General features: G+C 52.2%; 1 protein-coding gene and 1 non-coding gene across 2 annotated transcripts; both read right to left on the bottom strand.

Annotated features, from left to right (window-relative positions):
• On the bottom strand, nt 1-24,374 carry NELFA (negative elongation factor complex member A). The gene is made up of 11 exons (XM_059923743.1): nt 24,080-24,374; nt 8,003-8,174; nt 6,586-6,747; nt 5,059-5,148; nt 3,433-3,563; nt 3,274-3,343; nt 3,013-3,101; nt 2,089-2,200; nt 1,039-1,322; nt 844-943; nt 1-734 (listed from the first exon to the last, which is right to left on the bottom strand). The coding sequence occupies exons 1-11, from the start codon at nt 24,287-24,289 to the stop codon at nt 550-552; spliced, it is 1,605 nt and encodes a 534-aa protein (XP_059779726.1). The 5' UTR covers nt 24,290-24,374; the 3' UTR covers nt 1-549.
• LOC132366824 (U6 spliceosomal RNA) lies at nt 22,317-22,423 on the bottom strand. The gene has a single exon (XR_009503547.1). It is a non-coding gene; the product is annotated as a U6 spliceosomal RNA (small nuclear RNA).
• Nucleotides 24,375-24,435: the final 61 nt, after the last annotated feature.

Below are 24,435 nucleotides of genomic sequence, written 5' to 3'. Positions count from 1 at the left end.
TTTTTCTTGAGAAAAGCTAAACTTTAATTAGGTAGTTTTTACAATGAAAACAGGTACCCAAGAACTGGTCTTAAATGCTCACAACGGTACAAAAGACAAATACAAAACCTGTGGGTGGTGAGCGTGTCCTGGCATCCCCCATCCCTGGGCACTGGCGGCCGTCCCCGCCCTGTTTTCAGCCACACCAGGCGCCACCTTTGGTCCCTCAGCCGCGTGGGCGGGGAGAGGGCTGCACGAGCAAGAAAAGCCCTCTCTCGCGGTCAGTGGGACTGAAGAAAAAATGAGAAAAGACAGAAGTCTAACAGGCAGAGCTGTTGCCAAGATTAGGAAGTTACACCTTTCGGGGCTAAGTTTAACATTCAGAACTGTAACGTTGAATGCAAAAAAGTGTCTTAAATCACACAAAAGGGACCCATATTAAAATTTAGAAAATAAGTCCAAAACACCCCAGAGAAACTGAATCTAAAGCTCAAGTGGGCTGGGACTCGGTGGCGCGTCGGGGGCCGGTGGTCCCCTGGAGCCCGAGTCAGGCCGGCGGGGGCGGTGGCCCTAGGACACGTTGGCCATGGGCTTGTACTTCTTGAAGCGCGTCCACTGGCCCGTGGCGTAGTTCATCTCGAAGACCGTGTCCACCAGCATGGTGGTGCTGCCCTGGCCGTCCGACTTGGGCAGGTCCTCCGTGTGCTCGCTCAGCTTGATCTGGATCACGTCGCCCTGCTCCTGGCACGGGTTCTCTGAGGGGGGCAGGGGCCGCTGGGCGGGGGGCCTGGGGGCGCGGGGCCGTCCCCCAACCCCCGCAGGACCCAGGTCCCCCCCACCCCCCAGGGCCGGCCGCGGACCCACCTCGTGAGCCGGCCATGAAGCCCAGGATGAGGGCCTTCTCGGGCCGCGTGACCTTGTTGGCCGTCTTGAACATCTCCTGCGCGGCAAACATCTGCTCTCTCTGCGGTGGAGGAGCAGGGCTGGGTGTTGGGCCCCGCCGGCACCCCTGCTGTGGGCGGGGCCACACACACACACACCCCCGCCCCGCACACCTACCGTGAGCGACAGGTTCTTCTTGGGCTGCTGCTGGGCGGGGGGCTGGGCCTGGGCCTGGGGGGCCACCATGGCCACCGGAGGCGTCTGGGTGGCGGGGGCGACGGCCGGGGGCGTGGTGGGCGTCAGGGGCGAGGTGGGCGCCGCGGGCGTGGGCGCCGCAGGGCTGAGGCCGCTGTTGTACAGGGGCGCCCTCTGCTTGAACTGTGCCGGCAGCGCGGGGCTGGGGGCGCTGGGCTCCTCGGGGGGCCGGCTGGCCTGCAGGCTGGCTTCCCGGGCAGGAGGGGCTGCAAGCAGAGCGAGGCCTGGGGGGCGGCCGGCAGGGCCAGGGACCCCGCCTCCGAGAGAAGTGCCCGGGCCCCGCCCCGTCCCGCCCCGGAGCCCACAGGCCGCCCGCGGGGGACGTGCGTGGGGGGGGGGCCCTCCTGCCCGCAGCTGGGGTGTAAGCCCCGGGCGGCACCTCTGGGCGCGGGGCCCCAGCCGGGAGCCAGAGGGCTCAGGCCTTCTGAGACCAGCAGGTAAGACGTCCAGGCGCTAGTGGGCTCCTGGGCGCTGGCGAGGGGACGGAGGGCTGCTTCCTGGAGCCCAGCAAGCCTGCCTGACCCCCAGGCCCTCTCTGGCCACCCCCTCCCCGAGGCCAAGCTCCCCCCCACCCCCCGGCAGGCGACGCTGAGCCCGGAGAGCAAACGCCTCGGAGCAGAACCCACAGATCCCCCTCTACCTTTCCTTCAGCACCTTCTTTCTCAAATTGTAGGGCTACGTGAAGACCCCTGGACCCTGAGGCGCTGTAACCTCAGCAGCCCCCCTCCCGCTCACAAACTGGGCCTCACACCTGGCACCGCACAAGGGGCGCTGCCTGTCTGGCCCCGGGAAGGGCAAAGCAGCTGAAACCCCTGGGTTTACTTCTCGCAGCTCGTGCTGGGCAGGAGGGTCTTCCGGCCCCGGCGGCACCAGCAGAGGTCCTGACACCCAAGGAAGCACCACGTGGGCGAGTCCTGGGAAGATGCTGCTCCCTGCCCGGTGGGTGCTGCCCCTGGCGCGCTGCCCGCTCACCTGGCGGGGCCTCGGAGCTGGGGATGTAGGATGAGGCAGGGACCACGCTGGGCGTCGCCGGCAGGTAGCTCGTGGATGGCAGCGCAGGCTCGTTGTTCAGAGACCCGAGTTTCTGGAAGACAGAGACCACGGTTCCTCCCAAAAGCAGCCCGGGGGCTCAGCATGAGCCTCTCCCAGTCCTGGATGGGGCCGGCTCCTCTGTGGGCCTCAGCGCGGACCCGAACCTCCAGCCCCACAGGAGGGCCCCCACCCCCGGAGCAGGACCGGGGGCGCTGCTGTCCCCAGGGATGGAGACTGCTCCAGGCCAGGGGCCCCGTGTTCGGCAGTGCTGGACCCCAAGCGTCCGGCCCTGCCGCCGCCCCCATCCTGGAGCTGCCTTGTTGGGAGGGCGCGGGGTGGGGCGGGGCGGGGCTGTCCCTGTTTGGTTAGGGACCCTTCTGAACCAGCCATCTTTGAGGTAAGAAAAAATTCAACAACTTTTTTTTTTTTTAAACCACAAAAGCATATGAGAAAAGGAAGACACTCCTTTCAATAAAGTGAGAAAACACAGCTCTGCAAATAAGAAGTTTCCCACCACCCAGAAGTGACCGGTGGGGACAAGGCGGCACACGGTGCCTAGCTGCCCAGCCCCTCCAGGCGGCAGCACCGGCAGAGAGGGGCCTTCCGAGCAGCGCGCCCTCCCGCCAGGCCGCCCCACCACCCCTGCGGGACAGGGGACGCCGAGGAGCCCCCAGCGCGCGGCGCCGCCCACACCTGGGCCCACGGGCACGCCAGCGCCCCGCCGGCGCCCCCTCTCCTGCGCGTGTCCACGTACATACGTGTGCGTCCACGCGTGTGCTCCCACAGGACGCGCCTCCGCGGCTAACGATGGGAACGGGGGCACGCGCTCCGGCCGCCCGCGGCCCTGCAGCCCTGCAGCCCTACCTGCGTGGACACCAGGCCGGCCGCGTAGTCGGGGGTGGCGTTCTCCACGACTGTCTCTTCCTTGGCTGGCTTCTCCACCGCCTCCGCGTCTGCGGGCAGAGCACGGGCCTCAGCGCCCCGGGCGGCGGCCCTCCCGGCCCGAGGCGGCGACTCGGAGGACAGGGCCGCCCCGCGGGCTCGCCCCTCTCCAGCCGGGGGCGGTCTCGGTCTCGGCAGACGAGAGACCAGGGCCTCCGCGGGCGGACGGCCCCCAATACGCACCCAGGGTCTTCCTCCTCCTCTTGGCCTCCCGGCCGGCCCCGACCATGTCCAGCTCGGAGATGTCGAGGAGCTGCCGACACAGACACAAGCCCACCCTCAGCCCCGCGGAAGCAGCGCGGCTGGTCCCGCGCGGGCGGGGCTGCCAGGGGACACGCCCACCTTCACGCCCCTCTCCTTCCGCAGGGGCGTCCTCGACGGCGGGATGGCAGTGCGGTTCCCCGCGGGGCTGAAGACGCTGGGGGCGGTGGGGCTTCGGAAGGGCGCCTGCTTCGGGATGCCTTTGAGCGGGGCTGCGGAGAGGACGGGCCGTCAGGGGGCCTCGCGGAGCGGCTACTCCGCCCCCGACGCGTATTCCGCTCGCCCGTCTCCGCCAGAGACGCCCCTGCCGGCCTGCCAAGTGCTCCCACAGATGTGCTGCGCCTCCGCGAGGGCAGGTGCCGGGGATGCCCCCAGGCCAGGGGCCTGCCCTCTCCCTGTGCCCAAGCACCGGGGCATCGGGTCGGCCTGCCCAGAAAAGCACGCCGTGGCAACCAGCGACACCACAGCCAAACTCTGACGTCTCTGCCCAAGACGCCAAACCAACAAAGACACCACACCTGCATCCATCGACCCTAACACACCGAGTCCTTTATCGCCACAGACGGGACTCTCAGCTTCCACTTCTTTCTTGCACCTCGGGGTGAACAGATGTGTTACAGGCTAGAGGCCCACATGCTGCAGCCAGAATCACCCTCCCTCTTCCCCTGGGCCTGGTCCCTCATCTCTCAAAGGGAAGGCACCTGACACACGCGGAATGGCTCCTTCTGAAGGGGGCCTGGCCCCTTCCCCAGGCATCCAGTGCTTCTCCATTCCTGCCACTGGGACCCGTCCCAGTGCGCAGCGTGCAGACACCAGGGCTTACTCACACCAAGATCACGTACGGCGTACCAGGCCCAGTGCACAGGTGGCCCCTTGGCACGGCCAACGGGACAGGGCAGGGAAGCAGGAAGCACCCCTGAACTGCACTGTGGGCACGCTGGGTCGGGGTGCCCGGCCGGGGTGTGGAAAGGAAGGTGAGGGGAGCTTTGTCAAGGGGGACTGGCACACGGGGGGCAGGCAGGGACATTACAGTGAAGGCCCCACGTCAACCTGATGCACTTCCAGGGCCACGCAGGGCAACAGCCGGCCCTGAGGTGACGGGGCTGGGGGACTCCCCCCCCCCCTCCACAGTGCCGAGTCGGCCGACACCAAGACGGCAGCTCCCACACGAGTGCCGTGGGCCCCGCAGGGAGGACCCCCATGAGCCCCCTCAGGCTCCAGTGGCAGCCCGGCCGCTGCTCTCACCGACCCACCTGCCCTGTCCGGTCGGCCCTGGGCCTGGGCAGCGTGGGGTGGGCAGGGAGCAAGAAGTGAGCTCCGGCCCCGAGGGAGGGATGAGGGAGCAGACCCGACGACACGACGGTGGCCCGGTCAGCCTCGAGCTTGTAGAGCCCTCGCCCCACGGAGAACCTGGGGCCGGCACGGGGCCGGCAGGCGGCAGGACCTGGGGCGGAGGCGGTGGCCCATGCCCTCCACGGCCATAAGGACGAGCGAGAACCGAGACTGAGCGTCTCCCTCCAATCCCGGTCTTTCCTCATCTCAGGCGGAGCCTTCCGGACCCTCCGTAAGCAGAAGAGCCCCCCTCATTCCACACAACAGAGCCGGCAGCACCGCAGGGCCCGTGGCCCAGTCGGGTCAAAGTTCAACGACTGTGCTCCCGAGGAAGGGCGAGCCCTCCCCTCCGACCCCGCAGCGGCCCGGCCTTACTCGTGGTGTCCATCTTCCGGAGCAGCCCCCGCCCCTTGGCGTGGAAGGGCACCCCCGCGCTCCTCTTCAGCTGCTGGGCGGTCTCGGTGGCTGTAAGACAAGGTGGCCTGCGTCAGCGCCCTCCCGATGACAGCGCCTCCACCCATGGGATTTACAAAGACGGTCGAGACGTAAGGATTTGAGCACAAACACTCGCTCGTCTGCTTTCAAACGCTGCAACTCCGCTTTCTGTGTAGGGCAGCCGTCCCCAACCTTTTTGGCACCAGGGACCGGTTTCGTGGAAGACAATTTTTCCTCGGACTGGGGTTGGCGGGATGGTTCAGGAGGTAACGCAAGCGGCGGGGAGCGATGAGGAGCGGCGGGGAGCTGCAGATGAAGCTTCGCTCGCTCGTTTGCCCGCCGCTCACCTCCTGCTGTGCGGCCCGGTTCCTAACGGCCTGCGGTACCGGTCCGTGGCCCTGGGGTTGGGGACGCCTGGTGTAGAGAACTACACTTGCAGTAACTAGGGCCCTGGCGGCTGCACCTCCCGGGGTGGGGGGGTGGGAGGGGCCCCAATGAAGCGTCCTCACTGGTGGGTGGTCATCTGGCACAACCTCACCCTTGCCTTCACAGAAGCATCAACGCGAGGCAGGAAACAAGCTCGGGGAGGGACAGAGCCCCACGCCCACCCAGCACCAGGTTCTGCCGTGGGGGGCGGGGGGCAGGTGCCACTGCTGACTGCACGGAGGGGCCTGGGAGCTGCCCAGGGGGCAGGGGGCCCGGGCCGTGCACTGCCAGCTCCGTGAAGCTACAGCACAGTGCCGGCCCCAGAACGATGTCCGTCTGGAACCGAGAGTCACGATGGCTGCTGTGTTTTATTTGGATTCTTTGAAAACAGGGCATTTATATAGATTATTAATACCAATACCATAACCACTTAAAATAAAAGTTTTGCTATCAGTCAAAGGAATCAATCTCCTGGCCTTTTTCCGAGCAGGTATCGTCCATGTACATTTTAGAAGCCACTACTTAAGAAAACATTAATAAGATGACCAAACATCTTTAAAGTCAAATTGAGATCATCTGCAAGAATGAGGCAGGGCTATAGGAGTTAGGACCCAGCCTCTCCAATCTCTTCCAGGCTGCCTGTCTCATCACCTGTGTGACTCAGTTGGTACAGATTTCATTTTGGGAACAAAGATTACAAATACTTTAACCTGAAAATTCGGAAGTTTCTAAAGTAGATTTTTAGAACACACAGTTTAGCGTAGCAATCAATAAATTTCTAATAAAAAAAGAAAAAAACTACGTAGAACTCTGTCTTTAAAAGACAGTTAGGTACCATAAAACCTAAAAGACGTCTAAAAATAAAAACTACAGACACAGGACAAAAGCATGATTTGCTCGGCAGTCAGTTCTCCCAAATCTGCTGGACCTTCCAGGCCGGGCAAGGCAGCCCCCGTTGAGGAGGGTCCCGACAAGTCCCAGTGCGCCCCCTGGCCCAGGCGCACCCACCCCCAGACCCGCATGCGGACGGCGGGCACTCACATTTCTGCAGGAGCTCTGCCCTCAGTGTGGCACTCTTCGGTTTCCTTTTCAACTGAAAATGTTTCACTGGGGGAGTGAGGGGCCCAGCGAGGGTCGTCAGGGCGTTTTTATTCAAGTACTGGCACTCCAGCGGGAGCATGGCCGACGCCTCACACTCGTTCACTGCTCGTTCGAGAACCAACATGTTAGGAGGTGCATTTCCCTTACCCAGGCCCAATTTTCACCGCTAACATGAAAACGCACAGTTTCCTGTTTATAGCAGTGGAGCTTCTGCTTTGATCTCAAAACAGAAAACAAGTACCCACTGCCTGCCTGCCACAGGCCAGCAATCAAGGCCACCAACCTGGGCCCAAGGTCAAGGACAGGACTGGAGGGCCCGGCGGAACCCCTGCGGAGCTTTTGACAGGCAGAAGCACCTGGGCCCCGCCACACACGTCCCTCAGCACAGCTACGTCTGGAAGGTGCTCTGTGCATCCCCGGAGCAAGCCGTAGGACGGGGGAGCCTGTGGCCGTCCCGGGGTTCCCCCCTAGTCCCCACGGCCCCCAGGGGTGGTTTCTCCCGGACCCTCTGAATCCCGGCCCTCACAAGAAGCACGCAGGCGCATTCCCCAGGTCTGTGGGTTTACCGGGCAGTTAGAGCTCGGCAGAAGGCCCTGGGCGGAAGACAGAGCAGGCCCTTCCCACCAGAGAGAGGACACCCAGGAGGGCGTGGACCTGTCTGGACCCTCATCAAGCTAATCACCAGGACAGAAACATCTCGAGTTTGCGTTCCAATGCTCTGGAAGCATCCATGTAGCTTGTGGGCAGCTACAAGTCAAGCGAAAGCCTACACAGTAAGAGCGGTCATCTCGCAGCTGCCCCCGGGGACGGCCAGGCCACCGGCCCTGCAGGACCGCAGGGGCACAGGTTCCATCTTTAAAGGGCTGCAGTTCCAATTCTCCAAACTAGGAGAGGAACTCAGGGAGGAACAGACCTTGCCATCTTTGTATGTTCTTTGACTCCATTTGTAAGTATTTTCTACGTGGTTTTCGGTTCGTGTTCTAGACAAGTAAACTGCTGATATTTTCAACACACAGTTACGAGCATCTACTCTGTGCCAGGGAATGTTCTAGGCTCTGAATGGGCAGAGCCCATGCCCTCATGGAGCTGAGTGGGGAGAGGGATGCGTGAATGTGAAAGCGAGTAAATAACGCACTTGAGATAAAGCACGTACAGTGAGGAGGGAGCCTCTGGGCTGCTCTTTTCAAAGACTGGTCAAAAGCCAGCTGGCAGCGCGTGGGGCAGGGGCGTACGGATACAGCCAGCACGACACAGTACGGCGTGCGACACTCTCAAAGTCAAACTCATGTTACAAAAGAGGGTTTCAAGGAAGACCCATCTCCCTCCTCCCAGCGTAAACCAAACACACTCAACCTACCCTTTTCTCTAAGTTCTCCTAAAATATCTTGAACGTTGGGATTCTGCTCTTCAAGATCAAGGTTAAGAGATCCGGTATCAGGAAAGGACTTCAGAATGTCGGCCACCATGAGAACCCAGGGGTCCGAGTCCAGGGTGGCGAGCTGGATGATCTCTGTGAGGGCACCCTTCATCTGCCGGGAGAGGAGAGATGGCAGTCCTTGTCGCCGACACCCGCTGCCACCCCTGGCTCAGGCCCGCAGGACTGGAGCCGAGCAGGAGCGTGTGCGCACCTCTGCTTGTTCAGACACAGAAAGGAGCCCCCTTTGAACCCTGCCAGAGCTTCTGGGTGCACGGGGCGGGGCCCCGCCCTCAGGAGAGCCCTCCCCTGGCCCCCCCCCCCCCAGTGCCCACACCTCGGCCGGCGGCCCGCGCATCTCCGCACCGCCTCCCGGTGCACCGGCCCGGCGGCAAACAGAAGGGCCGCCCAGGACGGGGGGCCGTTCCCGCCCCCTGCTGGGGAACCTGCCACTGGGGCATCTGGGGTAGCCGCGGCTCGGCACCTGCGGCGGCTGGGAAGGGACTGGGTACGGAAGGCCGCCAGGAGAACAGGGGCGAGTCCCCGCACGCCCCACGGCCACGTGACGGGCTCACGTGACAGAGAAGAGCCCACAGGAGGCCGGTCCCCCCGAGGACCAGGGGGACCTGGCCCCCGGGGACAGGCCGTGGCCGGCGTGTCTGCTGCGCTCGAGGTGCCGCTTCCTCCCGTAGGTGCGAGTGGCCACAGCAGCCCGCGGTCACCGCTGCTTAAGGCCCAGACGCGGGCCCAAGCCTGAACACGGTCCCCCTTACACCTGCCCTCTCCCACCCGAGCTCCTGGTCCACCTGTCCCCCCTCACCTGGCAGCGCCACCTCGCCTGCGCCAACCCATCCATCCCCTCACGCTCCGGCTTAACCCTCATCCCCAGCTTCCCACCACCCTCAGGAATCAGGATCCCCTCACCTGCCCCGGACGCCCCAGCCCCGGCGGTGGTCCAGAGAGAATGCCTGGCTGAGCCCCGCATCCCCCCAGGCGCACGCGCAGCTGAGGTCAAAGCGTCAAGGCTCTGGCATTCCCGCCTGAGGCTGGGCGCCTCCCCTTGGCCAAGCACAGGGCCGGGTGCCAGCTGACCCAACTCTAAAAGGCTGTCTCTTGAAATACATGGAAATAAGTTCTTTTGACGTGTGGCAAAAATGGTAAACAGTTATTTATTTTTTAACACTTGTGCTGGGGGCTTTTTTGATGTTTGAGAAGAATGAGCCCGTCTACCACCTTCCCCCTTGTATTTAGCTGAGCTATCAACTCTCTCCTACATTAAAAACAAAAGGCACGAAATGAAAAACAATTTTATCTGTCACTTACTATGAGTTAAAGAGTGAAAACGTGTCCCTGGCAAACTAAAGTTACGTAAGAAACATAACAAAGAAGACCCCCTCATACCTAAGTCTCAAATTAAGCAGCTCCACACAGATGGCAGGCTGCGCCCTCGGCAGTCACCTCAAAGCGTGAGGAACGAGAGACACACACACACTGTGTGTGAGGGGACTCCCAGGTGATGGGGAGGAGAGCCTGCAAATGGAACTGAGGTGGCCCAGCAGGAGGTGCCACCTCCCACGCCCGAGCCCAGAACTGAAGAGACGGCCAAGGGGCAGGGGACCTGGAGCCCTCTGACGCTGCCCGGGGCAGGGCGCAGGCTGTAAAATGGTGCGGCCGTTAGAGAAACCATCTGGCGCATCCCCAAAAAGACAAACAGGCAGCTCCCTGGTGGTCTAGTGGTTAGGACTCTGTGCTTGCACAGCTGAGGCACGGGTTCAATCCCTGGTCGGGGAACTGAGATCCCACAAGGCCACGCGGCCAAAATTAAAAAAAAAAAAGACAAACACAGATTACCACGTGAGCTAACAACTCCACTCCCAGGTACAGACCCAAAACAACTGAAAACATCTGTCCACCCAAAAACTCATACGTGAATGGCTGGCTGTATCTGTAACAACCCAAAAGTGGAAGCAACTCTAAGGCCATCATCTGATGAATGGATGACCAAAATGTGGTTTACCTATACAACGAAACATTATTTGGCAATAAAAAGACACACGACGTGACAAAGTGGTGAACCGTGAAAACATGAAGCTCTGTGAAAGAAGCCAGACCTGAGAGAGCACATGCCGTGTGGCTCTGTGCCCGTGAACCGTCCAGGACAGGCCACCCGCAGGCCCGGGAGGCGGACGGTGGTCCTGGGGCTGCAGTGGGGACAGGGAGTGACTGTCAGGGAGCCGGGGTTTCCTTCTCGGTGCGACGCACACGTCCTGGTATCAGATGCTGGCGATGACCGCACAGCACCGTGATGTACCACAACCACTGACTTGTGCACTTTAAAAGAATGAGTCCTGTGTGAATATCTCAGTTTGAAAAACTGTATGAGGAAAAAAACAGGGGGCCATAAGGCAAACTTAGCCGAAGCCTGCAGACGTCTCCAAAGTTGGCGTCACACCTGGGCTCCTGCCTGGAGGCGGGAGTGTCCCTGGCCCTGGTTGGGCACCGTGTTCCCAGATGTCAGAAGTCCGGGTGCCCAGGAAGCACAGCTGAGCTGTCTCTGGAGGGGGCAGCCTGGCAGTGGGCCGGCAAGGACAGGCCTGTGTCCAAGGGATGGTCCTTGTCACCTGCAACACGGCTCTGGCCCTCCCTGACGCGGAGCTCCTGTAAAAGCTGGGCCAGGAAGCATGTGCTTCAGTCCAGAGGAGTCACAATAGTGGAGGAACCAGCAGACAAGGAACCAAGCGTCAAACGGAAAGAGGACAGGACAGAAAACACCAATATCCGCTAGACATGCTTCTACTGAGCACATGACGTTTCAGACCAGGTACAGCACCATGAATTTTTTAAACTCTCTAAAATGAGGACATAAAGCAGAGAAATGAGTTCAAGACACAGCAAGACAACAAGAGGTAACAAAATCAATAAAAAGACCATACCTCAAAACAGACTTAAGTTGTCATTAAATCTCTAAGAATGCATTACAATGACAAGGAGCCCCCCAAAATGCTTGAATGGATGACAAGGTGTATGCTGCTTTCAATACCACAAAGACAGACACTCTCCCTCGGTAATCTGTAAGTCTAGGGTGACCCCACTCAAGTTGCAGAAATATTTTCTTCACAGAACTGGACAATCTGATTCTAAACTTCCTATGAGAAAAGCAATAAACAAAAATAAGAAAAAAAATTTTTTTAAGATAACAAGAGAAAGATCAATTTTACCAGATATTAAAATTACAAATGCCACACGATTAAATACGCTCCTTACCTCTCACTTTATTCCCAGATAAACTTCAAATGGATCAGATTTCAATTTGAGAAATGAGACTGTAAAAGCACAAGAAGAAACCATAGAAGTCTTTCTTTTGTATAACTGCTAAGGAAGAAGTCCTCTGTAGTTATGATTCTAAACCAAGGAGCCATAAAAGACATGAATTTGAATTTTACTACTTAAGTATTTTTCCCATGGAAAACCACCAACAAGCTCCAAATCCCATATATTAAATCAAGAGAAATGGCAAACTGGGTGAAAAAAATACTTTGCAACTCTTATCACAGGCAATTAAAAAAATATGCACACATATACATGAGTGTGTATATTTTATAGATGTCTATATATATAAAGAACAAACACACATATGAGATTGATCTTACATGTCAATTTTTTAAAAGTTTACCATTAGAAAAATGATTTAAAACTTAAAAAAATGCAAAGGATGCTCAGCCTCATTCAACATAAGAGAAATGCAAAATAAACGTAGGAGGAGATACAATTCCCACTTCAGGGATGGGCAGGGCGGAGCAGGGTGGCCCCTGCTGGCCCGCCTGGGAGGACGGGCATGATGGCGAAGGGCTTTGTGGCACACGCTCCTGAGTCCAGCCATCTCAGGCCAAACCCCGAATCTGTCACCACTCCCACGACAGCCTGGGAGTGCGTTAACAGCAGCGGCCCGCAGTCATCCTGGGGATTCAGCACTCGCAACAGTGTCTGGCAGGAGCGAGAACACCTCCCAGGGAGCAGGCGACCACACACTGACAAGAACTTAAATGGGCATAACTTCTATTAAGTTTATTTTATTTATTCTTTTAAATTTTTGGCCGCACCGCGCAGCTTGCAGGATCTTAGTTCCCCGACCAAGGATCGAACCCACGCCCTCGGCAGTGAAAGCATGGAGTCCTAACCACTGGACCACCAGGGAATTCACTCTACTAACTTTATTTTAGTGATACTCATCACAATTTATGACGTATGTGCTTTTTGCCTGAGCAATTAGCACTTCCAAGAATTTATCCTCTGGATTAGAGACCTAAATGTAAGACCCGATACTATAAAACTCTTAGAGGAAAACATAGGCAGAACACTTTTTGACATATATCACAGCAATATATTTTTGGATCCATCTCCTAGAGTAATGGAAACAAAAACAAAAATAAAGGAACCATGAACAAAAAGACAACCTACAAAATGGAGAAAATATTTGTAAATGATGCAACCAACAAGGGATTAATCTCCAAAATATAAAAACAGCTCATAAAACTCAATATAAAAAAAAAACCCAATCAAAAAATAGGCAGAAGATCTAAATAGACATTTCTTCAAAGAAGACATACAAATGGCCCAAAGGCACATGAAAAGATGCTCAACATCGGTAATTATTAGAGAAATGCAAATCAAAAGTACAATGAGGTATTACCTCACACTGGTCAGAATGGCCATCATCAAAAAGTCTACAAGTAATAAATGCTGGAGAGGGTGTGGAGAAAAGGGAACCCTCCTGCACTGTTGGTGGGAATGTAAACTGGTGCGGCCACTATGGACAACAGTATGGAGGTTCCACAAAAAACTAAAAATAGAGCTACCATATGATCCAGCAATCCCACTGCTGGGCATATATAAGGAGAAAACTCTAATTCTAAAAGGTACACACACCCCAACGTTCACCGCAGCGCTACTTACAATAGCCAGGACACGGAAGCAACCTAAATGTCCATCAACAGAGGAATGTATAAAGAAGATGTGGTACATATATACAATGGAATACTACTCAAACATAAAAACAATGAAATAATGCCATGGATGGACCCAGAGATTATCATACTAAGTGAAGTCAAATAAAGACAAATATTATATGATATTATTTATTTGTGAAATCTAAGAAAAATGATACAAATGAACTTACACACAAAACAGAAATAGACCCACAGACATAGAAAACAAACTTATGGTTACCAAAGCAGGGGAGGGAGAAATAAATTAGGAGTTTGGGATTAAAATATACACACTACTATATATAAAAGAGATAACCAACAAGGACCTACTGTATAGCACAGGAAACTATACTCAATATTTTGTAATAACCTATAAGGGAAAAGAATCTGAAAAAGAATATGTATGTATGTGTGTATGTGTAACTGAATCACTTTGCTGTACACCTGAAACACAACACTGTTAAGTCAATTATTAATATATTTCAATAAAAATAAATAAAAACTACAAAAAAAAAAAAGAAGAAGAATTTATCCTCTAGTTACCTTGCACACCTGAGAGAATTCACTGCAGCAAAAGACAGGAAACAGCTGCACGTCCACCAACGGGACGGGAGACCAAGTAGGTAAAGTAGGTCCTGTGAGGCAGGAAAAAGAATGCAGCTACAGCGTGGGCACTGGTATGGAAGCATCACCAAGACGGATTTGCAATTAGTGTGAATCTCTATGACTCATCCATCCTACAGACACGGGGGCCCCCTCCACTAAGGGCCAGGCAAAGTGGGGTATTAGGGATACAGAGACACACAAGACACAGGACCTGGTCTCAAAAAAGCTCACAGGTGAGCACTAAAGAAACTGAGAACTCACTTGTGTTCACAAAAACCTACCGCTATAGGTTGAACTGTGCCCCTTCAAGAAGATTTGTTGGAGTCCTAACCCCAGGACCTCAGAATCTGACCTTATTTGGAGACAGGGCCTTTATGGAGGTCATCGAGTTAAAATGAGGTCGTTCAAATGGGTCGTAATCCAACACAACTAGCATCCTTATAAAAAGGGGCTGTCCGGACAGAGATGCACACACACAGAGGAAGACGGCATGACGGCGCCTGTGGAGAAGCCTGTCACAGGGCTAGAGCAATGGCCCTACCAGCCAGAGGACACCTGAGGCCACCAGAAGCTCGGAGAGAGGCATGGATTTGACTTCTGGCCACTCAGAGCTGTGAGACAACACACTTTTGTTGTTCTAAGACATCTACTCTGTGGTACTTTACTGCAAACTAACACAACTACTATGAGGCAACTGGACAATACTTTACAAAAACATTTGAAGAGAAAGGGGGGGTTAAAGACAAAAAACGACCACTGTTATGAGCTGAATGTTTGTGTCCCCCCTCAAGTTCATATGCTGAAACCCTAATCCTTGGGAGGTGACTAGGTGTGAGGGCTGGGCCTTGATGAATGGGATTAGTGTCCTTATAACAGAGCCCCCAGGGCAGGGCTCGCTCTCTCCTGCCACAGCTGAGCACACAGCCAGAAGGCTGCCATCTGCAAGCCAGGAAGAGGGCCCTCACAAGAAACTGAATCAGCCAGCTCAGACGAACAGTTCATCGTGGGCTTTCTTTCCATCATCCAGAATTGTAAGAAAATAAATGTCTATTATGTAAATCACCAAGTTTATGGTATTTTTGTTATGGCAGCCTGAGCCTTTAGATTAAATAAAATCATCAGTGAGAATCCTGCCTTCAGTGCTCTCACGGTAATAAGCTTTTATGGGTCTCTGGGGGAAGACAGATGCAGAGTAAGTGAGGGGCTTCCAGTTCTTGCCAAGAGGGCAGACTGGCGTGGGCTGCTGGAACATCACACACACAGACACACGTGGCACCACAAATCCACAAGAAAATGAGAGTTGGCTTGCATTTCAACGCATGGCTGGGAACCCTGGGCTCAGAACAGAGAAAAATAACACCTTCTCCCCATCCAACCACACAAATGAGGTGTAGTACTGAGGCATTAGAGATGGATCTCTGAACAGGAGAACTACAAAGTGAAGAGAAACAAAAGAAGCACATTTAATGACTTCTTACACAAAACTTCAAAACACAAACCATGAGCCAAAAAACGTATTACTGTGCATTAAAATGAAAGGCGATGAGCAAATGGAAAATTTAGCAGGCAGATGCAATCTGTAACATTCAAAACCAGCAGCGTTTAACATTAAAATATACAAAGAGCCCCCGCAAATCAACAAGAGGACAGCAACCCCAATAAAACACAGGCAGGTGTTATTAATGGGCCACGTACAAAGAGGAAATCTGAGACGGCAACAAACCCAGCCACAGATACCCCAAATGAACTGGAAAAAAACCCAAATGAACACACGGCAGCACTTTCCAACCACCTGATTTGCAAAAGCAGAAAAGTGGACAAGGCCAAGTGCTGGGGGGTGGGGGAGATGGTACAGGTGCCCAGAGGCACTGCACGTGGGAGTGTGGGCACCTCAACGCCACCACTTACACAAATACATTCTATGACCCAACAATCCCACCCCGGGGCATAGATTCCAAGTAAGCGTTCACCGCAATCCACGGGTAAGGAGCTTCGCGTCGCAGCACGACTGCTGTGGCTGAGCTGGGGGCAGCCCGCTATCAGTGCTGGAGGGTGGCGTGCATGGGGGGGCGACAGTCGGGGCGCAGCTGTGCAGGTCAGGAGCTGGCACACTTTTCTGTAAAGGGCCAGAGACTGACTATTTCAGGCCCTGGGGGCTACGCAGCTCTGTCTCATCTTTTTTCACTAACCCTTTAATAATGCTCAGAACATTCTTAGTTTACAGACTGTACAGAAAACAAGTCACAGGCCTCAGTGTGTCAGCCCTAGGGTTAGACGAACAGCAACACAAGTGAATATTAAAAACACATTTTGTTTACAAAAACTGAGATATGTAAGACAATAGAATTTATATCAATTAAAAATACATGCACCCCCCCACCCCAATTTATTTGCAATTTTTAAATTTTATTTTAATTAATTTATTTTTTATTTTTGGCTGTGTTGAGTCTTCGTTTCTGTGCGAGGGCTTTCTCTAGTTGCGGCAATTGGGGGCCACTCTTCATCGCGGTACGCGGGCCTCTCACCACCGCGGCCTCTCTTGTTGCGGAGCACAGGCTCCAGACGCGCAGGCTCAGCAGCTGTAGCTCACGGGCCCAGTTGCTCCGCGGCATGTGGGATCTTCCCAGACCAGGGCTCGAACCCGTGTCCCCTGCATTAGCAGGCAGATTCTCAACCACTGCACCACCAGGGAAGCCCCCCCACCCCAATTTGAACAAACACTTTATCAGAGAGGCTCAACGCCATTAGTCACCATGGAAACGTAAACTGAAACCTACTAGAATGTTTGCATTAAAAAAAACCCACCATGACCTTCACACTCCTCTCGGGATACTGAAATGATACAAGCACCCTGGAAAGCAGTTTGGCAGTTTCCTATCACGGGACCTGGCCATCCTCTTCCAGGTGTTTCCTCTAGAGAAACGGCGACAGGCCACACAAGAACCTGTCCATACATGTAAACATGTCCATTCAGAGGGCCACTACTCAGCAGGAAAAGTTACGAGCTACTAATATACATAACACAAGCGTGAACTTCAAGATAAGGATGCTGAGTGAAAGCCAGACAAAAAAAGCACTATTAATATAACATTCCAGGAGATGCCAACTAAGCTATGGAGACAGAAAGTAGATCAGTGATTACTTAGCAGAGTGAGAGGGGCAGGAGGAGAATGATACCTTCACTGCAACGGTTTTACAGGTGTGCACATGTCACACTGTACACTTTCAATATGTTTATGTCAATGATACTTCAAATGAAAAAAAGTCCCTAAAAACAATACACATTTTTAAAGAACACTCACAAAAAAACACATAATAGAACAGAACAGGGAATGTTGCTACCTATGGGGAAAGTGGAGTAGGACGTGGGAATAAAACAGAGAAGTTAAACAGAAGAGACTCTGAAGGGATACCAGTAAATAAGTTTAACAACAGAATAAGAAAGAGACGGAATAAGTCCGATGCTACCCAGATCATAACAGGCAGAAAAAAAAATGGTTTGAAAATACCAAAGAGGCTGCACAGAAAACAGAAGAAAGTCTCCCACACACCTGACCGGAGATTCAGAGAGAAAGGGAACAGAAACTGGGACCAACGCAAGGTCTATAGAGGAAATTGTTAAGAATTAACAGATGAAAGATAATCACAATTTCAAGAAGCCCAACAAACTTTGTAGGATGAATTTTTTAAAATTTCTTCACCAAAACACATCCTAGGAAACTGCAGAACTACAGAGTGAAGCCACTGTCCTGGGCCAATGGGCCCAAGGCCCTCAGGGGCAATCCTATGGCCTGCCGTCAAGTTACTGACTCGCTGGGACCACGGAGTCTCACGCCAGAGGCACTATGGGCACCTGACCACAGAAAGGAAATGATTGAGGTACTTGACTCTGGGGGACGGTGGAGTTTAGGTAAAATTCCAATGAAGTGGTGAGTCTGTGAGTAAAAGGTCAGTGTCAGAACTGTCAGGTGGACCTGGGTCCAGTTTCCTTAGAAACAACAATAGCGAGAGACGTGGGTGTCGTGCTCACACACCCCTTATCCGAGCCTCTGCACCTGGGCTGGAAACTGAGGCTGCTTCTTTGTGTCAAAGTGTCTTAGATCCTCCAAGCAAAAGTGGGATGTTTCATTCTTACTGATATGACTTTAAACAGCAGTTTCCGAGAGTCTGTGATTTTCATTTTTTAAAAAATTTATCTATTTTATTTATTTATTTTTGGCTGCGTTGGGTCTTTGTTGCTGTGCGCGGGCTTTCTCTAGTTGTGGTGAGGGGTGGCTTCTCTTGTTGCGGAGCACAGGCTCTAGGCGCATGGACTTCAGTAGTTGTGGCACGTGGGCTCAGTAGTTGTGGCTCACGGGCTCTAGAGCACAGGCTCAGCAGTTGTGGCACACGGGCCCAATTGCTCCGCGGCATGTGGGATCTTCCCTGACCAGGGCTCGAACCCGTGTCCCCTGCATTGGCAGGCAGATTCTTTTTTTTTTTTTTTTTTTTTTAAATTATTTATTTATTTATTTATTTTAGTTGTGTTGGGTCTTCGTTTCTGTGCAAGGGCTTTCTCTAGTTGCGGCGAGCGGGGGCCACTCTTCATCGCGATGCGCGGGTCTCTCACCATCGCGGCCTCTCTTGTTGCGGAGCACAGGCTCCAGACGCACAGGCTCAGCAGTTGTGGCTCACGGGCCCACTTGCTCCGTGTCATGTGGGATCTTCCCAGACCAGGGCTCGAGCCCGCGTCCCCTGCATTGGCAGGCAGACTCTCAACCACTGCGCCACCAGGGAAGCCCCGGCAGGCAGATTCTTAACCATTGCGCCACCAGGTAAGTCCAAGTCTGTGACTTTTAGACAACAGAGTTTCTCAGTGAATAAGGCAGGCATAGTGATTAAAGGGCATGCTGTGACAACTCACAACTGTGACATGTCCTTGGGGAAACACTGTTTCTTATTCACTTGGCAGCCAGCCTGATCTGTTCCCCCGGGTGATAAATACGTAGCTATCGTAGCTATCGCAGTCACTGATCACTGGAATCCCTAGGCTTCCCACAGCAGGCTCATGAGTTGGATAATTTTACATATTAAAGAGTTATCTCACGCAGTCCTAAAACTCTCCCTAAAACTTCCTTTGGTGGCAATGTTAAGGACTTGGACAAGAGGGGTCACTGGTTTTATCAGTAGCAGCATTTACAGTTTCCTCAAAGCCCTTTCAAATATAGCTAAAACATTATGAAGTCAGTATTTACATTTTACGACACTCTGTAGTTAGCAAAACCCCTCATGTACATTGCCTCCTGACATCATTCTTACTTCCTGGACCAAATTCTAAATTCTTTGAGAGCAAGGGCCCTAAATCACTTCTGTACCCCTCACTGAATAAACTAAAATACTGGACCATTAAAATCTCTTTTCCTCTTCCCTCCTATTAGTTAAGAACTGTTGCTGACTTAGCTTTTAAGAGAAATAGATACATCACAAAACAAGTGAACTAGTTTCCAGATTTCATTAAGAAACACAAGTTGTAGCAGACGCTGCATACAATGTTTACTTTTACATGTCCCGGCCAAGCGGTCAAAAGTTATTTTTGGTGTGTCTGTGAGGATGTTTCCGGATGAGATTAACATCTGAAATGCACAAACTGCCCTCCCTAATGTGGATGTCCCTCATTAAATCAACTGAAGACCTGAACAGAACAAAAAGGCTGAGTAAGATGGAACTCCTTCTGCCTGACTGTTGAGCTGAGACTTTGGTCTTTTCCAATCTTGGGACTTGGATGAAATACTGGCTCTTCTTGGGTCTCCGACCTGCTGGCTTTTTAGACTGGAACTACACTTTAGCTCTCCTGGGTCTCAAACTTTCTGGCTGCAGCTCCTGGGACTTTTCAGGAGGCTTTTGTGAGCCAATTCCTTTCAATAAAAACCAGTATCTCTCCCCGCCCCCCCCCCCCCATATGTTATATACAGGTATACATAAGGTGCACACGCACCCTATTTGTTCTGTTTCTGTGGAGAACCCTGGCTAATACAGTGCAGAACACACACAGGCTGGCCATCTAGTCCCCCGGTATCTATGGTCCTATGTAAAAAAGCTTAATCTTCAGAATGTTATCCCCTAAGGTATCAGATCCTTAAATAACTAAAGAAAGATAATTAAAATAGCTAAGTGAATTGGGATGTTTTGGAAAGTTTTCTTGTTTTGTTTTGTTTCGTTTTTTAACACCGAATATATAAATAAAAATGCCTTTCAGAAAACTAAATTATCCAGAATGGCCTAGTTCATTTTCAACCTAGCTAAGCAAGTTCTTCATTATAATTTCTTGTAATACAGACAAAATCCAAGAACAAACTATATATTTAAAAAAATCAGTGAAAGAAAGCTGGTATACCTATATCAATGCTAGACAAAAATAGACAAAACATTACCAGCTATAGAGACCACTATATAAAGATCCATGGTTCAGTTCACAAGGCAACAATAACAATTCTAAACTTGTACGCACCTAATAACATAACCTCAAAATGTAGAAAGCAAAAGTTGATAAAACTATAAGGACTAGACAAATCCATAATCATAATAGAGATAAACATACCCCTCTCATTAACTGATACATTTTTTAAAATCAGTAAGAATACAGTAGACCTGTATAACACGATTAAACAAATTTGACCGAATGAACATATACTGGGCAATGGATCACAAAACTAGATCATAAAATGCTTCTGAAACTCACTTGCAATGTTTACAAAAACTGACCATATATTTCGCCATTAAGCAAATCTTAAATTTCAAATGACTAAAATAATATAGACTATATTCACTGACAAGCACTCAATCCAGCTAGAAATCACTAGTAAAAACATAACTAAAACCTCCCTCCCTCCAATGTATGGAAATTAAGAAACATTTCTAAATTACAAAGGGGTCAGTTAGGAAATCATCATAGAAATTACAAAATATTGTGACTTGGTAATGAAAACACTATCAAAACTCGTAGGATGCAGTGATTAGAAAATAACCAGGACTTCACCAGTGGCGCAGTGGATGAGACTCTGCGCTCCCAATGCAGGGGGCCTGGTTTCGATCCCTGGTCAGGTTTCGAACCCTGGGTTCGATCCCTGGTCAGGGAACTAGATCCCACATGCATGCCGTAACTAAGAGTTCGCATGCCACAACTAAGGAGCCCGAATGCTGCAACTTAACTCCCAGTGCAACCAAATAAATAAATAAAATAACCTGTGGGACCTCCCTGGTGGTCCAGTGGGTAAGACTCTGCACTCCCAATGCGGGGGGCCTGGGTTCAATCCCTGGTCAAGGAACTAGATCCCACATGCATGCCGCAACTAAGAGTCCGCATGCCGCAACTAAGACCCAGCACAGCCAAAATAAATAAATAAATAAACATTTTTTAAAAAAAGATAAGAGAATGTTATTATCTACTTTATGCTAATACATTTGAAGTTTTAATAGAAACTGCCAAATCACTAGAAAATATATAATATCCAGAAAATTTTACTTACGAAGAACATAAAACCAAGCATCAATACTCAAATATCTTCCCACAAAGAAAATCCAGGTCCCCTAGATGGCTTTATTACTAAGTTCTACCAAACATTTAGAAAGGAATAATTCCATTGTTAAACAAACTTTCCAAAGAAGAGGAAAATAGAAGATACATTACCACTCCTTTTATAAGGGTAGCATAACTTCAACACCAATATCTGACAAAGACAGTCTGGGAAAGTAAAATTAGAGGTTAATCTCACCCATGAACACAGATACAAAATTCCTACACAAAATATCAGGACAACATAATCCTCCATATAAAATGACCAAGTTAGGAATGCCAGGTTGGTTAACAGCAGCTAATGCTATTCTGGGACCTCCCTGGTGGCACAGTGGTTAAGAATCTGCCTGCCAATGCAGGGTACACGGGCTCCATCCCTGGTCCGGGAAGATCCCATGTGCCGCAGAGCAACTAAGCCCGTGCGCCACAACTACTGTGCCTGTGCTCTAGAGCCTGCGAGCCACAACTACTGAAGCCGCGTGCCTAGAGCCCGTGTGCTCTGCAACAAGAGAAGCCACCGCAATGAGAAGCCCGTGCACCGCAACAAAGAGTAGCCCCTGCTCGCCGAAACTAGAGAGAGCCTGCCCATCAATGAAGACCCAAGGCAGCCAAAAAAACAAAAACAAAAAACACAATGCTATTCTGTAAATGTGACAAACTATATGTCAATAGACATTATAAACATTTGATAAAATTCAAAATATTCATTCATGTTCACATCTACTACAATTGTTACCCAAAAACTGGGTTCACCTCTTGATGAGTGTTGAGCCAAAAGACACAACCAAGCCAAAAAGAAGGAAGGATGTATTCCTTGCAACCAGTAAGGGAGGGAAACAGCAGGATCTTTCCCAAAGCTGTGTCTCCCCAACGCCAAAAGTGGGGAAGTTTTAAGCTAAGGGTACATGCATATTCATGAGGGGGCTTTGGTGGTTGACAGAGTCCAAGCTTTAGTCGACTGAAGTCACATGGGCCAATATCATCATCCCATCCTCCGCCTGGGTGGGGGTCTTAGTTCTTGCGGAACTCAAGATGTGTATCAGATTGTTCCGTACATCCCTGGAGGAAGAACTAGGACTCTGCTTTATCGCCGAACTACCATTTCTTTTCTTTTTTTTATATGGAACGCTTCACGAATTTGCGTGTCATCCTTGCGCAGGGGCCATGCTAATCTTCTCTGTATCGTTCCAATTTTAGTATATGTGCTGCCGAAGCGATCACCGAACTACCATTTCTTGACTGCTTTTCCTTCGTTCCTGCATTCTCTCACTTCCCTTAAGATCCTTAATTACTGAGACCTGTTCAAGGGCAAGCATCGTGGCCAGGCTTCGATCCCAACATGGCTTCGGCCAAAAATGGCTTTTTCTTATTTAAAGTTTTGGCCATGAACTCGGGACAAGTATGGTTAATAAACAGGTTATGGGGGAGACACACTTCCACCCACCCCAGGCCAGGTTCTTGGAGGGCTCTGCACAGGAGAAAGACGCTGTACAGGCGAAAGGCAGAACTGGACATCTCTGACAAGACAACAGGGAGTTCCCTCCCCCGGCCCCCTAGCAGGGAAGCATATCCTAAGAGGAGTACACCTGCTTAGATGCAGCTAAGAGCTTCTGTGACTCTGAAGACTCCACGGAGAGAGCTAAAGCAAGACACAACTGGAAGAAATCTGCAACATACACAACTGAAAAAAGACTGCTATTCAAATTTTATTTTTTAAAAAACTCCTACAAAGCGGGAATTCCCTGGCGGTCCAGTGGTTAGGACTCCACGCGTCCACTGCTAGGGTTCAATCCCTGGTCGGGGAACTAAGATCCTGCAAGCCGCGCCGTGCAGCAATAAATAAATAAATAAATATTTAAAAAATAATAATAAATAAAACTCCTACAAAGCAATGAAAAAACTACATGGGGGAAAATTTTTTCTTGAACAATTAACAAAAAAGAACATCAAATAATGAATAAGCACATGAAAAGATGCCCAACCATATGCATACTCAGAGAATGGAACACTATTCAGCAGTGAAAATTAAACCACAGCGGGGCCGCAGGTTGGATGAATGTGTCAAGGTGTCAACCCGAAGAAGACAGACACACCCACATCACTCACGCGAAACACACGATATGATACCGTAACATTAAGTTCAAGCCAGGCAAAACCAAACTGTACTGCTGAAAAATGCCTATACAACTGATAAATCACAAGGAATGGCAGAGAAATGATCACCTCCCAAAGTGAGCGAGGGGAGAGGGCAAGGGTTGTGATCCGGAACAGGTGGGGGAGGCCTCTGGACACAGCTTTATTCTGTTTCTTTTGTACACGTTATATATAAAAAACAACTATCAACTATAATAACGGGGCAGTCACCGCGACAGTAGTTGGGGAACGTTTAAGCAACTATGGCGCTTCAACATTTTGAAAAACTACTTATTTTGCGCAAAAAGCGACACAATTTACCGTTAAGGAAAACAAGCAGAGAACAAGTCGGACAGACCCACTGATGAGAACGATGCAAGAACACGAGCGTGTGGCAAGAACCCAGAGCGCAGGATGACCGAACCGGGTGGGTACCCCGACAGGTGAAAGCAACAAAACCGAGGTGGGCGCTGAGCCCGAGGCGGGCCCCCGACATCCCGACCCCCCTCCCCCCGTCCGGGCACCTCGCCCGCGGCTCTGACAGGTGCAGGCGGGCAGCTCGGGCTCGCGTCCACCGCGGGGGGGCGGTGAGGAGGGGAAACGGGTCCGCGAACTGCGAGGGTCCGAGAGGGGGGAGGGGAGGGGAGCGGGGGGGTGGTCCGCGAGGGCCGGGGTCTCGGGTCCCGGGGAGGCGCGGCCCCGAGGGGGAGGCCGGCCCCGCGTCCGCACCGCCGCCCGCCTCACCTCGTCCACCGTGCGGCGCGGGAGGTGCAGCGTCCCGAGCAGCAGCTTGAGCTTCACGGCCGACGAGAGGCCGTGGAAACAGAGGCGGATGTTGTCGATAACCGCGGGCGTGAGCAGGGACGCGATGCTGGGCGGCGCCCACAGCTCGTCCGTGGCCCCCAGCTTGTTGTGCAGCCACAGGCCCGTGTCGCTCTCCCGCATGGACGCCATCTTGAGGGGGAAAAAGCCGGGCGCTGCCGAGCCGGCATCTTATGAGGACACCTACGCGCCCGCGGCGAGGACCCTCAACATGGCGGCGCCCGCAGGGCGAGCGGCGGTGACGTCACCACAGGGGGCGTGGCCCCGGAGAGACGCTT

The sequence above is a fragment of the Balaenoptera ricei genome, chromosome 5 (genome assembly GCF_028023285.1).
Source record: "Balaenoptera ricei isolate mBalRic1 chromosome 5, mBalRic1.hap2, whole genome shotgun sequence".
Lineage (NCBI taxonomy): Eukaryota > Metazoa > Chordata > Mammalia > Artiodactyla > Balaenopteridae > Balaenoptera > Balaenoptera ricei.
This window is presented reverse-complemented; position numbering and strand designations above follow the sequence as displayed.